Source organism: Pungitius pungitius, chromosome 8, assembly GCF_949316345.1.
Source record: "Pungitius pungitius chromosome 8, fPunPun2.1, whole genome shotgun sequence".
NCBI classification, from domain to species: Eukaryota; Metazoa; Chordata; class Actinopteri; order Perciformes; family Gasterosteidae; genus Pungitius; species Pungitius pungitius.
The window spans coordinates 12,814,723-12,830,632 of record NC_084907.1 but is presented as its reverse complement, the minus strand read 5'-3'; the positions used below and the strand labels follow the sequence as shown (position 1 = coordinate 12,830,632).

Sequence of the window (15,910 nt, the reverse complement as noted above, 5' to 3'; positions counted from 1 at the left end):
AATAGAGCAGCAAACTGAGCCTGAGTGGGTTTAAAAACACAAAGAGGCCCGGTTGGCGCTCCTGCCTCGCGTCTCTGTTACAGCGACCTCATATCTGACAACATTTGGGGCTTTTATTGTCTCGACACATGGGGATACAACGCAGAAGATTGCTTTCATTGAGTAGCGTAAAAACTCAAATCAATTACAATTAAAATCATGGGTTTTAAAAGTCGCCAACTTTCTACTGGCCCGGAGTTTAAACCCATGATCATCTGGACCCAAACGGAGCGGATCAACTCATTACTTCCGGCGCAGTGCTAACTGCTAGCTAGCGTGCTGCAGATAAGATCTGAGCCCCATGGGCCCGGCCCACTGGGGCATGAAAGAGTTTATTGATGTGGAAAACAGAAAGGTCATCAACAACTGCAAACAGTCAAGCAGAAAATGTGTAGAAGAGGGAGACAAACCGGGGGGGGGGGGGGGGGGGGGGGGGGGCACTAAGTGTTGGAACAGCTGTCCGAGGCGGCGAGTTAACCATCGATGGACAGCGACAACAAACGGACCGGCAAAACAGCCAGATCGTTGGACTCCTTAACTATTCAAATGACTCACCTTCTCTCGGCTACTGATCCAACTTCTAGAGAATGGAGTCCACTCACCTGCCTTTATCACGAGGCATGTCATGGTGACACACTATAAACAGGATGTTCTGGGGCCATGCCTTGGCGTACGGCCACGTGATGCCTTGCTCGAGGGCTGTGTGCCAGACTTCTGACACACAGCAACTGAGCGGCGCTCCACGCCTGCGCCCGTAGCAACCGTCTGCAGGTAGATGAGTGATTCCATACCCAGTCCAAACAAACACACCACTGTACAAACCCTGTTTGTGTTTGCCTATTACCTAAGAGCCCCCACCGAACCCGCCCCTTCTTATCGCCCTTATCTTGTGATTTCAAAACTGTTTGTTTTAGCGGGGAATGAATAGTCAATGTCATGTTCCAAAATCCTTACGGCAGCCTCTCCTTGACAAAATATTAAAGAATAAATAAAGACGTAAACTCCCTGGCCGGGCAACGTGTATTGACTCCGTATCGAGTAACAGGTTCACCGGCAGTTTACTGAACAATAGACAGGCTGCCCCCGGGATGCCAGAGCGCGGACCTCCTGTTCACCTCCAGCGGGCCAGAGGCCTTAGATGCCAGGAAGTGCTTTTACATTTACAGAAGGCGTGTGCTTACTCTCTAAAAAGAAGTGCTTTGTCTACTTTAACGAACCCGTCCCAGGTGTTGTGGCAGGGCAATGACGGGTGAAACCACTGCGGACACAGAGACACATGTGCACCTAAACATGTTGGTAGAACTGCTCCGATGATCCAAAGAGGAATTAAAGCCATGGTCATGTGTTACGGGAACAACTTGTGTTAACAAGCACGTCTTGGCACGTAGTGAGTGACGGACAGGCGGTTTGCGCGGCGGGACACCAGGTACTGACCCTGAGTGAGCGAGTGCAGCGGCAATCCGGTCTGTCCGGGCTGGATCGTGAGCAGCCCTTGCCTCTGAAGGTTGAGCAGATGCTGCTGCTGGACCTGCTGGACCTGCAGGAGCTGCTGCTGGAAGGCCAACTGCTGCGCCGACACCTGCTGCTGGAGACACACACACACACACACACACACCATCAGCAAACACACGTGTGTGTAAATGTACATGCATGTATAGAAGCAGCCGGGGAACATCACTTGATCCATGTGTGCTGTTGAAGTAAAACAGTGTTCGTAGGTTGTGGAGTTTCATTCAATGCAAAGGTGAAAGCATTTAGAACATGTTACGTCTGCCTCTCTCTCTGTGGTAATTAACGAGGAGTCGGGAGGCGAAGTGACAAACAATGAAACTACATAGTTAATCATTCATAATAAGAGCCACAGGAATTTAATTACAGCCATTCATAATTTAGCAAACAACATGTGACTAAATCAGAGTGCTTAATAACCAGCCCAGCAACTCTCCCAGGCATGGCGCTGAGCTCAGGGATACAACAACCCCCCCCCCCCACACACACACACACACACACACACACACACACACACACACACACACACACACACACACACACACACACACACACACACACACACACACACACACACACACACACACACACACACACACACACACACGTGGTAGCTTCATCAAGGAACTTTCTAATGAGTTGCCTTTACACATTTTCTGGCTCTGGGGTGAGTGAAAAAGCGAAATGGAAGGAAATGAGCTCATATCTCCTGTGAGTCACAACAAACGAGGGATATGATGAGGAGAGCGAGGTCGCAGAGGAGCGGACTTCTTTTACGTTCCCATTCCCTCCTCTCCACGGATCCACAGTAAACCCTGATCCACACGCAGCACCGTGCAGCAGGTCACCTTGTGTAGTCTGATAAGGATGCCGGAGACTCAACAGGATGCTGCTGGCCTGTTTGTGAGTATACAAGGCCGGTTCTGTGGTGTGGTGTGTGTGTGTGTGTGTGTGTGGGGGGGGGGGGGGGGCGTGCTGCCAAGCTGTGCGCCGCGCCCTGTTACCAAACACAGGATACACCACTTTGTTTACTTCTCACAATCGAGCAGCGCGGCTGTCGGGTCCCTTGCTGGCGGCTCTGAAACACCCCCCCCCCCCCCCCCCCCCATGTTCACCCCCCCCTCGCCTCCTGGACCAGCCTCACTAAAAATAAAGCCCTGGGCTGTGAGCGGGGTCGTCTCATCGGATCAATCAGGTGCTTTGACAGCAGGGTCATAGGTGTGCACACGGATTCACGCCCTCATCCAGGCCGGACAGAGCGATCGCATCTCACGGGAAGGTTGTCGGTTCTTTTTTTGTTTCTTTAGTGGTTTTCTGTTGTGCAGCTCGACACAAAGATGACTGCAGGGGCGGGAGTTCACAGGGAACAATGTCTTTCATCAGAGACGCTAAATAAAAAGACGGTGGCTTTTCTGAAGAAAAGAATCGAGCATTTCGAATGAATTTAACGTTTTTTCTTCTTCTGGTCGCGTCAGCTGACAGGAGCTCCCGTGCGCTCCCAGCATGCAGACACATTAAAAAAACCCAGAACCAATAGACCAAATAAGAGGTTAACAAGAAGTGGCACGAGGGAGAGAAAAATACAGTCCCTGACAAATGATAAAGAGTGACACTGGCAGGCCTTTATTGTCAAGCTTCAAATATAAAAGTTAAAGATCTTTGAAAAACTCTATTCTGATGTCTTTAAAATAAAAGAGGCACAAAGCGACAACAGGGGGTTATTGTCTGGCAGCCACAGGGGAGTCACTGCATAATTCTCACTCTGTCTTTTGATGGCTGCTTGAGATGCGAATGAAATAAAAGAAGAAGAAAAAGAAGAAGAAAAAGCGAGAGCGTCGGGGGGGAGAGAAAGAAAACATCGTCGGAGGGGGAGAGCCTCTCGAGGCTGCATCCATTTCCTGTGATCATACATAATATGCTTCAAAAGTTGGCTTTTCTTTTATTCTCGCGCTCCATTCAACTGATCAATTGCACCCTCCCCCTCCTTTCTGCCCCGTTCCCCTTGTGTTTACATCAGATGCGACTCGGTGACAGGCCCTATCTGAGGCCCAGCAGCTCCGCTGTCACGGTGATTTATGGGAGCATCACACCACACACTTGTCCAAACTGAAGCCCGCAGTTCATTAATTAGGGAGCTGCGACTTTGAAGTTGGCCGCGCCGACAGGACGCGGACGTGTGAGCGCGAGCGAGCGCGCGGCCCCCGCCGTCATTTTACCGCGCTTCCTCCACTCTCCTCGGACGCGCGGCGGCTCAACGGGGACGAAAGCCAAAACGGCTTCATTTCTCCTGGATCGTCTGTGAAATCCTTCTGACCACAGCGTCATTAACACGCATTAAGCTGCTGCCCGATGAGCAGGCCTATATATATCTATCTATATATATATATAGACATCTATATATATAGATATATAGAGAGGGAGAGAGCGAGAGATCGAGGGGGAAAATATAAAATAACACGGGCAACAAAGCTGGGAGCGCTCTGTGCACTGATATCTCACAATTACATGCCTTCTCTTCCTCTGCCATTTCCATGTTAATTACCGAGAAAAGCCTCTCAGATTGATACGCTCGCGGCCCCCGCCCTTCATTATGTCCTACCCAAGGCTCACAGGAGCGGCCATCTCTTTGTTACGCGCGACACTTGTGTCCTTGCAAGAAACAAACAACAACAACAACATCTGGAGGAATAGGCTCTATGACGCTGTGCATTTAGCAGTGTATCAGTCAGTTGTTACCCTTCATCCAGCAGGTCTGACATGCTAATCAGAAGCATGAGTGCACTTGACGACCCCCCCCGCCCCCCTCCCTACTTTAACCACAGTCTGGAAGCAGATGGGGTGGAGGGAGGGAGCACACATGCCTTGCATGCTCGGTCTTTGGTAAAGGCAGGAATTGAAGTGATGTCAGCCTACCTCTTTGCTCTGCTTGCTGACTGCATGCTGCTGCTGCTGCTGCTGTGGCTGTAAGAGCTGGAGGTGGAGCTGTTCCTGCTGCTTTTTGTAGAACTCTTGGAGTTGCTGCTGCAGAAGAGACGCAATGGGCGACATGTGAGTGAAAGTCTGTCAGTCGCAAAAAAAAAACCCTTTGAGGCAGAAGAAGTGAATTTGTAATAACTCTGTAAGGAATATCTGTGAGGAAGAGTGTGCGGTGCACATTACCTGCTGTAACATGAGGGCCTGCTGCTGCTGGAGGAGAACCTGGAGCTGCTGAGGGCTCAGGACCTGCTGCTGAAGGATTTGCTGCATCTGCTGAGGAGTTATCACTTGAGGCGTCATCATAGCCACTGACACTGGGACCTGGGCGGACACACAAAGGCCCGATGGAGGGATGTCAACACATAATACAGTGTAGGATTTGTGCAGGAAAGAAAAAGCCAGAAACCAGGATCAAATATGAAAAAAAAAAGATTGACTACAAATAACTACAAATATAAATAAAATGGTGCCAGTCTGTTGACTGTTGACACACATCGCCACACCTGATGGGAAAGCACCCACACCAGCTCAAAATAAAGATCTGGCTCGCTCATCGCGTGCCGCGGCACAGGCCGCGTGAGAACACTCCATCGGGGAGGCTGCTAGCGGCGATCTGTCGTCGTGACGACGTGCAGCGCCTGCGGGAGGGGCACGCAGGCCCCCAAGTGACCCCCAGCAGAAGAAGGTGCGAGTGCACGGCTCCTCGCAAACAAGTGATGTGTTGTGACACCGTCAGTCGTCAAGATGCCTTAATTGCTCCGGCGGCGGCGGGGACTCGCAGTGTGACTGGATGCTGCCACTCAGCCGCCGCCATGTGCGAGCCCATTAAAAGCTGCTTCCCCGGGTGACATGGGGGGTGTGGTGGGTAGTCGGGCCTCTCGGCAGGTGGGGAAAGTTAGCAATGTATGTGCATAAGTGGGCCTCCGTCAGCACCTGATCCGCCTCCACCAAGGTCACCCAAATTGTGCGTCCGCCTCCCGGCAAATGACAACCCCTTTTGAATTTTTCATGCATTTTTCTGAATGCGGTTTTAAAAAGACCTCGACCGCTAACTAAGGGGCCTTTTCCTGACACGAGCCTTATTCAGTGGCATTAAAAAAAACACACACACAGACATGAAGCCGAGGAGTAAGGAAAAAAGAGCCCCGCGGCGGGGAGGTCAGGGCGGGGAAATGGAGCAGAGGCCCGGCCCCACCCAGGACTCAATGAAAAATGCAATATGAATTCCCCACCCTATTATGTCTTAATATGCAGTTCATCTTGACTTTTGCACATGACTTGTCCTGTCATTTGCATAGCCTCGGCCTCCCGTTCCCTTCATTTCACAGTCATTATCCAACGAGCTCCTTCCTTTTTTCCCTTTTTCTGGGCATCGCTAATCTTGATGAACTATTTTGAAGGTCAACCGCGCGGCCCCGTCTCTCGCTGACGTGCAAGCGCCATACACGATGTGATATATAGTCCCCGTCTAAACATGACATTTACCCCCCCACCCCCCACCCTGTGCGCGCACGCACCGAGGATAAATAATAATGAAACCCCCTTCCTTTTGAAGCTTTGCTTTAACTGCGTGCATTAAAAATCTACTCTATACTTGTCATGCTCTATTTTTTACTGCCGTGTTAAAGCTGTAAATTTAGCCTTATTTTCAAAAGTATAATCATTTTGTCATGCCACATTATATAGAGTGTGATGGGAGAGGGGGGAGCCGGAGACATAACTGCTGCACGTTAACAGAGTTTTTCTTTTTTCTTTACACACACTTTAGCGCTCGATAGCTGCCAATTTAATTACAAATTACAGGGAGATTTCCTTTCAATTCAACCGTTTTAATTCTTCACACCTTGGGTGTACGTCTTGGTTTCACACGTCCTCTCGTAGAGCGTCTGGTTCGCAGTGACTACAGCTGAAGCAGCTTCCTCTGTGCCCCAGCGAGTGGCTATTACAGACCCCCATTTTATTACCCATTACGACTGAGGTCATTAGCAGCAAGAGGGATTGTGTGCTTTTTAACCTATTGATCAATGTAACTACTACCATTTAATCCTGTGCTGAAGGAGTGAAAATCTGCCTAAGACTGGATCCTATTGAGAGGAAGCACTTCAACTGAAAAATATAACCCTGTCCGCTGTATCAGGCCCATTTAACGCAAACACAGAACGCCAGTCGCCATTTAGAGACTCCCACGCGGTGAGCTCCCTTATCTCTGGGATAACATCACGACAACAGATGAAATATATCACCGGCTAAAGGAGGCCTCGCACTGGGCTAATAACGGGAGGGATCCACGCAGCCTCGGCTCTAATCTGCTCCGCTGACACGACGGTGAGAAGTCTGGGGACCTTCTGAGGAGTTTCACCCAGCTGCTCCAGGTGCCTCCCTCACACTGACATGCAAACCTGGGGCCGAGTGGCTGGAGGCAACGTTCTGCACCAGCACGACAAGCACATACGGGCAAATTGTGTAGACCTAAAACCTGTGTGTTCAGTCTAGGAATGTACATGGAATAATGGAAAGAAAACACATGAAATACATTGACATTTACAAATCTAACAATATTATAGATAATTAATATAATGATTCCTTGTACCACCTCACACACAGTTTACATGTGGCATTAAAGGACACCTGCAGCCTGTCAGCTTCAAGAGGGAACACAAGCCGCACATCGGACCACGTTAGACGGTCACAGATTCAGAGCTGAGGAAGATGCTCCCCTAGCACCCCCCCACCCCCTCCTATCACTTGTCAGGGGTCAAAGTGAGGAGGAGAAGGGGTGAGCGATGGGAGATGGCCCCCCTTTCCACTGCCGCAAAGGCAATTAAAAGGAAGCAGAAAGGAGGGACGCGGAGCTCACGTTTCTACACGGACGTTTCAGCAGCCGCGCGAGGTGCAGAGAAGAAGAAGAAAAAATAAATAAATGAAGCAGGGATTTATCAAATTTTCATTTGCGCTCCCTGGGGTCATCCTGTTTTGTAGGAGCATCAAATGGAAAAGTAAAAAAAAAAGAAAAAAGAAATAACAGGCCCTGGAGAAATCACAGTCCGTTTGAAGCTGCTCTTCTACGTCGGCCTGAAGTGGCGCAAGAAAACGCTGAAAATGTCGCACCACAGTGATGTGTGAGCACATCGTCCAGACCGCACCATGCAAAGAGCATTTATTTACCTCTCTAATAACAACAACAATAATAACAATAATAATAATAGTAATAATAATAATATTAGTAATAATAGAATTGCATTCAGTCACTACATTCTGACAGATGACCTTTTTGCCTAATATTAAAAATAAAAATAAAAACAGCACAATGTGTACGCAGTCCTACAGGAGGACGTCAGCATGAGGAGCGACCTCCTTACTCCTTACTCATCAACCACAATCAAGCGGTTTCTAAAATGTTTACAGCTCGCATAAACAGGATAATCACAGCCACATCTCGTCTCCGTTCAGCGCGCACTAATATCCTGAACCGGGGGGCGGGGGTGATGAGGGGCTCAAATTGTGTGAGCAACTGTAAAAACAACGGCTGAGATTGCGTTTTAATTAGCTTCTTTTTTTTCCCCCCCCTCTGGAATACAAACAAACAGGTTTTCTTCACCGGTGTCGGGTTCAAACAAACAAACGGCAGAGCGAGCGCCTGGCGTCCGCAGCTGAGCCGCCAGCTGCGGACGCCGCTCCCCACGCTGGAGGCAGCCGCCGCTGCAGGTGACCCCCCACTGAGGGGGGGGGGGGGGGGGGGGCAGGGGGCACACCCCCAACACCTCTGCAGCACTGCCAGTTTATCATTGTGCTGTTTTCTCGTGCACACAGTATTATTGTTAATGCTTGTAACGTGTGAGCAATAAAGAAGAAGAAGAATTCAGGTTGTGTCACTCCTTCCTGACCTCCGAAGCCCCGCCTCCCAGGTGCCCCATTCACAACCGGGAGGCCTTTTGAGCTCTGCTCACAAATGTGGCGTGACAGCCAGCGTCCCACAAACCCCCGAAATACACCAGCGTCCCCGTCGGCGTGGACGGCGAGCCCGTGATCCAAAGGGTCACCGGCTGCAGCCTGGTGACGCAGCCGTGCACGACGCAGTTCAGTTAAGATTTAATTAAGATCACAGAGCCCCTAAAATCCCCTTTAAATTAAACTCTAGTTAAAAGACGACGGCCGACGCATCCCGTCCTCAGATTGTTTCTACCCTCTGCACAGCGGCAGGCGCTAATCCTCGTTTCCATGGCGGCGGACGAGAAGGACTCAAACCGCGCTGCCTCCTAATGTTGTAACGTGAGGGGACATCAATGAACGCCACAACAAATACCAAGACACCCTTTATTTTACAGACACCACGACACTTATTGTAAAATAAATCTATATACATATAGATATCTATATACATATATAGAAATTCCTATATAAATTCCTATATATATATATATATATATATAGGTTGTGACAGGGATAAGTGGTGAAGAAGACCTTCTGCCATAAAACACTGTAATCTGGTTATGATCCTACCATCTCAACCCTTTCAAACTCAAGTGTGAGTTAATCTCATCTCAAACACACTCACAAACTCGCAGCAATAATGACCCTTGAAAAGAGAAAAGAAGAAGAACATAATGAATGACAGCCAAACCCTTTCTCTTTTTTTTCTAGTAAAAAGTCGCTTCAGAGGGGAAATAACAGCCGAGAGCAGCTGGCGGCTCACGATATCACCGCTCAACTATTCCCCCCCCGTCTCTGGTCTGTGCGTCTCCTCCGCCTGCCTCCACTACAAAGACCAGACCGTCCCTGTAAAGGATAGCCCCGCAGAGCCCGGGTCCCCCCCCCCCGAGCACATCCCCCTCCGCCCGGCCTCGGCACACGGCTAATATCTGGTTGCCTATGTCATGGTTTAGAAATGACAGGTGCTCGCAGCCCCTCGCCTTGACAGGCCACTGCACAAATAACGGCCCTGCCTGAAAGGGCTAATGCACCACTAATGAACAATAAATCAACTTTGATTACAAACTGTCAGCCCAATCAGCTCGCCCCAAACCGCGCGGCTCCGCACAGCTGCACGGCTCGACGGTGCTCACTGCCCTCTCCTCCTCCTCCTCCTCCTCGTTCTCCACTGTGCTCCTCCATCGCTCCCTTTCTTTTAAGGGACCCACTTTCTTTTCCTGCAGTGACGCAAGGTGGCAAAAACTATTATTTGGGGCAAACACACAAAACGGAGTAAAACAATGCCAGCACTTTGGAAAAAGTGAACGGCGTGCGTCGTATTGCTTGAGGTTATTGGAGGAAAAGCACGTGCGGGTCATTAAGCAGCAGGACGTCAATAACTGTCTTTTGTGTAAAACCTCAGAGCTGTCAGATCAGACTCGCACTTGACAGCAGAGACAGACATGGGAGAAAAAGCCCACAACTTTCCCTCCAAACAGCAGCCCGGGTTGCGAGTACACACACAGATGAAGACGCACACTGAAAACTTTCGGCCCCGACGTGGTTTCGTGGTGACAAATGTGTCAAATGCAGAGCTGTGGCAGTGCGTCTTAATTCAGAGTGACAGGAGGATTAGTGCAGACCGGAGCCTTTAGAGCCCCCACTGACCAGCCCCCCCCGCCCCCCCTCCCCCCGGAACTAGAGAAACTCCTGCCTACCTGCTTCAAATGTACAGAAACGATAGAGTGTCAAAGAGGAGGCAAACCTGACTCCTGTTTCCCCCGGAACATTCCATGATTCAAACAGCACGCTACAGTACAGGATGCGGCTCAACTGGTTCACTGTCGGCAAAGTAAACACAACTAAGCAGACAGAGACGGGCTGCGTCTCAGCGGCACACAAACTGTTGCTGGGACAAACAGGCGGCTCGGCACATGACAGCTGCTCCGTGCCTGTGCACCAGCGGCGTCTCCGGCGGCACAGGGAGCCCTTAACGGCGCTCTCACACCAACGCCACTGTCACACAGAAACAACCGCAATCACACCACATCAACGGCAGCCGCCACAATCAAGCCTCCTTCCCTCTTCCCCCGGTCAAAGAGAATTGTCAAGTCTCTTTTCTTTTTTTTCCAACCCTCATGCAAGAAAGCAGGCAAACAACAAACAAACAAAAAATTAAAAATAAATCACAGAAAATCAATCATATTGACAAACCTGACAAACTCCATTTAGCTGGCAGGGTAAACAGAGAGCTGGGCCACGCGGTGCGGAGTGAAGCAGAGCGGAGAGCGCCGCGGCGAAGGAAGAGCGAGAGAGAGCGAGAGAGAGAGAGCGAGGGTGAGGGAGAGCGGGGGAGGACTGGCAGGCGGGGAGGCTGAGAGCTGCTGTGGAGTCTCCAAACCTTCCTCGGGATACAGACAGATTGCACGCGCGAGGTCGCTCCCCGGCTGACAAGATACAAAACTACCCAATCAACCACGCCCTTCTCCACCAATCACAGGCGGCCCCCTAAACATAATCAATTCAAACGGGGCCACACAATAGGGAGCCTGCGGGCTGAGCTGCAGGTGAACCCGTGCCATTGTGTGGGGGCCCCTTTTCAAAAAAAAGAAAAGAAAAGGAAAGAAGAAGAAAAAAAAGACACAGTTGACGGCTGTTAACCCTTTGACCCCCAGCCGTGCTCCTGAAACAATGGCAGCCTAAAGAAAAGAGGCCCTTAATTAAACAACTGATAAGTAAACACACAAAAGTGGCCCCCGCTATCGGCCCCTTTATTGTTCGGCTAAATGGAATTGTTTATAGTGGCGGAACAAAGACACGACTTGCTTCACATGCTGAAAACAAGCATACAAGAAAACAAGATGCACAAACAATTTGGGCGCTTTGTACTTTTCATTTTTTACAGTGAAATGATGTATATGAGAACAGCTCGTTTTACCACCACCAAAATGCAACTTGAACCAGTCGCCATACACACCCAGTTTTGAGATATATCTATATATTAAATGTGACTACAAATTGGCCTCAACCAAGCTAAAAAGAAAACCCACTCATATTAATAGCGAACATTAAAGCAGCCACGGAACCAGGCAACGCACCCGACTCCCCCCCCCCAATGAGAGCAATTAGCTGTCATAATAGCATCGCACTCTTTAACACCCGTGTGCACTCAGTGAGGGGCCAAGGACAGCAAAACAGCAGCCTGCCACCTACTGGAGATGCTGCTGAACTCACCAAAGAGAGACTGCATATATTCATGTTATACATATATATACATATTCATTATATGTACACGTACGCTGTATTTATATACATATATATATATATATATATATATATATATATATATATATAAATACAACAACGAGCACACTTCATTCTGTAGTAGATAAAGCATAAAGACCTCAACAACAATAAAAACAGGCTCTCTGGTTTGTGCAACCCACTCAACAAAGAATTAGAAGAAAAGCACCAGGCGAGATTAAAACCTCACTTGTGTTAATCATCATGACAATAAAGCGCGGCTCCACATCAGCGGCCTTAAACCCTTTGGCCAAGGATGAAGGAACGTCAGCGGGACGCGTTCCAGTCCGCAGACGCGCTCTCCTCCACCAATAAGCAGCCGCTAAGCTGGCCTGACCTATATAAATTATTGACTGAGACACCTTGAGCGTCAAAAGTGACGATTCCAATACATATCATGGTGAATAATTAAGTGGAAGAAAAGGCGCTTTTATTTTCTATCTGAAACCCTCGAGACGGCTCACACACACACACACACACACACACACACACACACACACACACACACACGCAGAAAGTGGTTTAGGCTACAGTCACACCCCTCTCCCCCAGCACTCTCCCTGGGGTGGCATGTCGGCGTATTCTCAATAAAACACCTTCTTAGCAGTAATAGGCCACCGTTCTCATTTCAACGCTCCCAAAGGCCTCATGATAAATTTAGCAGACACACAGTTCAAGCCTCTCCTCTCACACACACTGTCTTTCTAATCCTTTGCCTCTGTGCCTGCGCCATGTAAAATAATTACACATATGTGATACACACGCTGTACAGATCCCCCCCCACAGTGACGTCCTCGAGCCCTGGACCGGCGTTCGGTAGTTTACAGAGTGCTCATGACACGGACTGGATGACATTATGTTTCCTGCTCCACTTGGAGTGAAAGTATGAGTTAATGTCTGGGCTCTGGCTGAAGATAACGACTCGCCTCCAATTACAAAGCCTTTTCCAACACACATCCAGCGCGGCCCGGTGAGTAAGCCGCACCGCCGTGCCAACCCATGTCGTTGCTGCAGCTGGATGGAGAGGATGGGGGGGAAGGGGGGGGTAAGTGGAGGGCGAACACAAAACTACAGTCATTCCTTTTCTTGGACCGTCGTCATGAGAAAACAAACGGGGCCCGTTTCCCTGTGTAAAGTAAATCATTGTTTACAGGCAGGTGGGGCACCTCCATGAATAACAGCTGCTCTATATAGTATCGCCACGGCAACAGAAACACCTTGTAGATCTGTCTATTGTTTCTTTATATCTTTATTACTGGGACGGTGTCTGTTATCAAAGTCAAAGGAGACATTCAAACAACTCGTCTGGGCTGCGTAGAAGCTCAGAGCTCATTAACGATGACGTCATCGAGGCTTTGTGATGTTTCTGCACTACGACTCTGAAGAGGTGCGTTCTGCTTCGCTTTGCTCAAGAAGTCAAAGCTCACAAAGTGGTTTTTTCTTTATGGTTTTTGATTCATTCTTGTTCCTGAAAATATTTCTATTACCTGAACTTCCCTTTTAACACCCTCAACCCACCAATACGCCCTCTAATAAACTGAGAAGAAGTCATAGAGTGAATGAGGTTACCACCCGAAGCCGTGGAGTTACAGTAAGTCAAGCATGAGTCACCAGTCCATCATAAACACACGCACACACACACACACACACACACACACACACACACACACACACACACACACGGATATGTATGGGTTAAGGTTATTTACTTCTAGCGTCACCATTCAGAAAAAACATTGTGCAGTCAGCAGAAGTGAACTGCACAATATGTCCTGAGGTCATGTGACGTCTTGTGTGGTATTCACTTCTTCAGAACAAGAACACCGAGCTGCAGCGTTGCTTTTAAGGGGGCGTTTTGGTGAATTGAAACTCAATCACTACGGCTGAAGCCGCCAACAAGTCCGCGTTGTTGTGTTCCTGTTTGTATTTGGAGGCTTTGACGCCTAATGGCGAGCACAAACGCCAAAAGCCGTTTCTAGTGCAGCCCGACGCTCCATCGCCCGCTGCACGGCGCCGACCGAGGCTGCAGCCAAACGTCTCTGCGCTGGGAACGTTCCTGAAGAGGAGCAGACATCGACACGAGGCTAAAACACAACGTTCCTTTGACTTTCTGCAGATTGGGCGGAACAACACGGAGACCGAGATGGTTTGCCGCACTGTCTCCAACACAAACAAGAAACACTACCCGCAAACGATGTCCTCATGGCCGCTGGAGGCCCCTTTTTGCCCCCCCCCCCCCTCCAACCCCCTCTTTCTCTCTCGCTGTCTGAGCGAGACAACATTTCTTTTCCCAACAATCGGGGAAGAAAATGGAAGCAGAGAATCTGAAGAGCCGACTGTTGGTGTTTATTAAAGCGTCCCGTCTGTGATTCACTCCAAACGACACACGCCTCGCGCCGGGACACGGCGCCGGAGGATGACACCCAGATACAACACGTTCTGGGGGGGGGGGGGGGGGGGGGGGGGGGGGAGTGGGGGGGGATGAGGAGGGTTCACTGCTTGAAGGGGAAACGTCAGGCCTCCAACAACAACAAAAAAAAGAAAAGAAGAAGAGGTTTGTGAAAATGGTGAGTGGCTCCGAGCGCTGTGACTGGAGTCAATTCGACAGTCATCGTCTTGGCTGCGAGAGGCTTTGTAACCCCCCCCCCCCCCCCACCCCCTTTCTGCTTGGCTGCGTGGAGTTTGGACAGATGACTTCATTGTGACAGGATTATCCCAAACCTGGTTCTAATCTACACCGTACACACGATGGATTGGTACGATATGACAAGGGGAGCGAGCGGCGTGGAGACGGGCCCGATGCTCCACGCCAGCGTGGGGCCGCCGTGTCCTCGCTGATCACTGCTGACAGATGTTATCACCTCAGAGCAACGCGTGCGTCAAAATGAGATTTCATTACCGCATCACCTTGAGACTTCTCACAAACACACACAGATGAGATCCTCCTGGGGTTCCGGCACGCGACTGATGAATTATGGGATCTTTACCGCTGGAGACACTTTGCAGATGGGAAGAGGGAGCTATTCTTGAACGACACTTCCATGAAATATTGATGACAACGGCGCATCCCGGAGGCAAAGAAGCAAATACGATTTCAAGCAGGAGTGTATTCAGGACAAATAACACAGCTCTCAGGATGAATTGTTTGACAAATCCTCTTCACCAACAGCAAGATGAACCGACTGATACCAAGCTGGTGTCTGTGAGCCCATTCTGAGGCCCGTTGGTTTAGCTGATCTGAAGACCGCCAGCGCCAAAACCCACCTAAGAGGTCCCCTGACCATCCTCTGGATCCCGTACACAAAAACCACAGCGACCGGCCTGCTGCGAACGAAACGTCTTCAAACACACACGTCGAGTTACCTGGTGCTCTGTGAAGACACACCTGCAGCTTCCATCAGGGGCTTAAAGCGGCCGTTTGTAAATGTTTGGATTTGTGCACGTTTATCTTACACATTTAGAATCAGAATCAGATTAATTGGATTATCTCACACAAACTATCCCCGGAACACGTATCCACAGTGTGGTGTTCGCTGTCACATGCCAGTAGACCGCTGCCCCCCCCCCCCTGAAAGCTGCCTCTGATCGCCCTGCAGGCCTGGCTGAGCTCCAACGACAGATTGGAGCGCCGTGGTACACGTGTGTCAGGACAATGCTGTGGGAGAGGGGGGGGGGGGGAAGAGGGGGGGGGGGGAAGAGGCCCGGCGGCTTCTCCCCCGTCCTGTCAGGCGGAGGCCCGGCCTCTGGACTGTGTCACGCCGCACCCCCCTCCTCTCTGACCCCCTCCAAATGAAGGATGTGAAGAGCAAACGTGAGGAGGAGGAGGAGGAGGAGGAGGGGGAGGAGGAGGAGGAGGAGGAGGAGGGGGAGGAGGAGGAGGAGGAGGAGGAGGGGCGCTCTACAACTTAAAAGGCTTTCATCCTGTAAACTGAAAAGACATTATCTTTTGACCTGGAGATGCCCTCTGTGAGGCTGTACACTGTGGTGTGAAAACAGAGGGGGGGGGGGGGGCTTAGAAAAAATAAAGAGTAGAAGAAAGAAGTGGGGATAGCAGCACAGATAAGAGGATTGTCTGCTGGCATCATTTTGAAACATTATCAGCAGCTTAACGGTGTCTGAAGAATAACATGTGATGCACCTTTGACATCATGACAAATGTTCAATGCACCATTTC

The 15,910-nt window shown here is 49.9% G+C and overlaps 1 protein-coding gene across 8 annotated transcripts in view; it reads right to left on the bottom strand.

Moving 5' to 3' along the window:
• The window catches only part of foxp1b (forkhead box P1b), a 110,874-nt gene that overhangs the window by 23,938 nt on the left and 71,026 nt on the right, over nt 1-15,910 (bottom strand). For 4 of the 8 annotated variants that reach the window (XM_062563860.1, XM_062563859.1, XM_062563858.1 and 1 more), the window contains 3 exons: nt 4,708-4,845; nt 4,462-4,569; nt 1,474-1,624 (listed from right to left, as the gene is read on the bottom strand). In XM_062563860.1, coding sequence (XP_062419844.1) covers nt 1,474-1,624; nt 4,462-4,569; nt 4,708-4,845 — 397 coding nt within the window. Of the gene's footprint in view, nt 1-1,473; nt 1,625-4,461; nt 4,570-4,707; nt 4,846-10,647; nt 10,850-15,910 lie in introns of those variants that run through there. The other 4 variants (XM_037490029.2, XM_062563862.1, XM_062563864.1 and 1 more) reach the window with 4 other exon arrangements.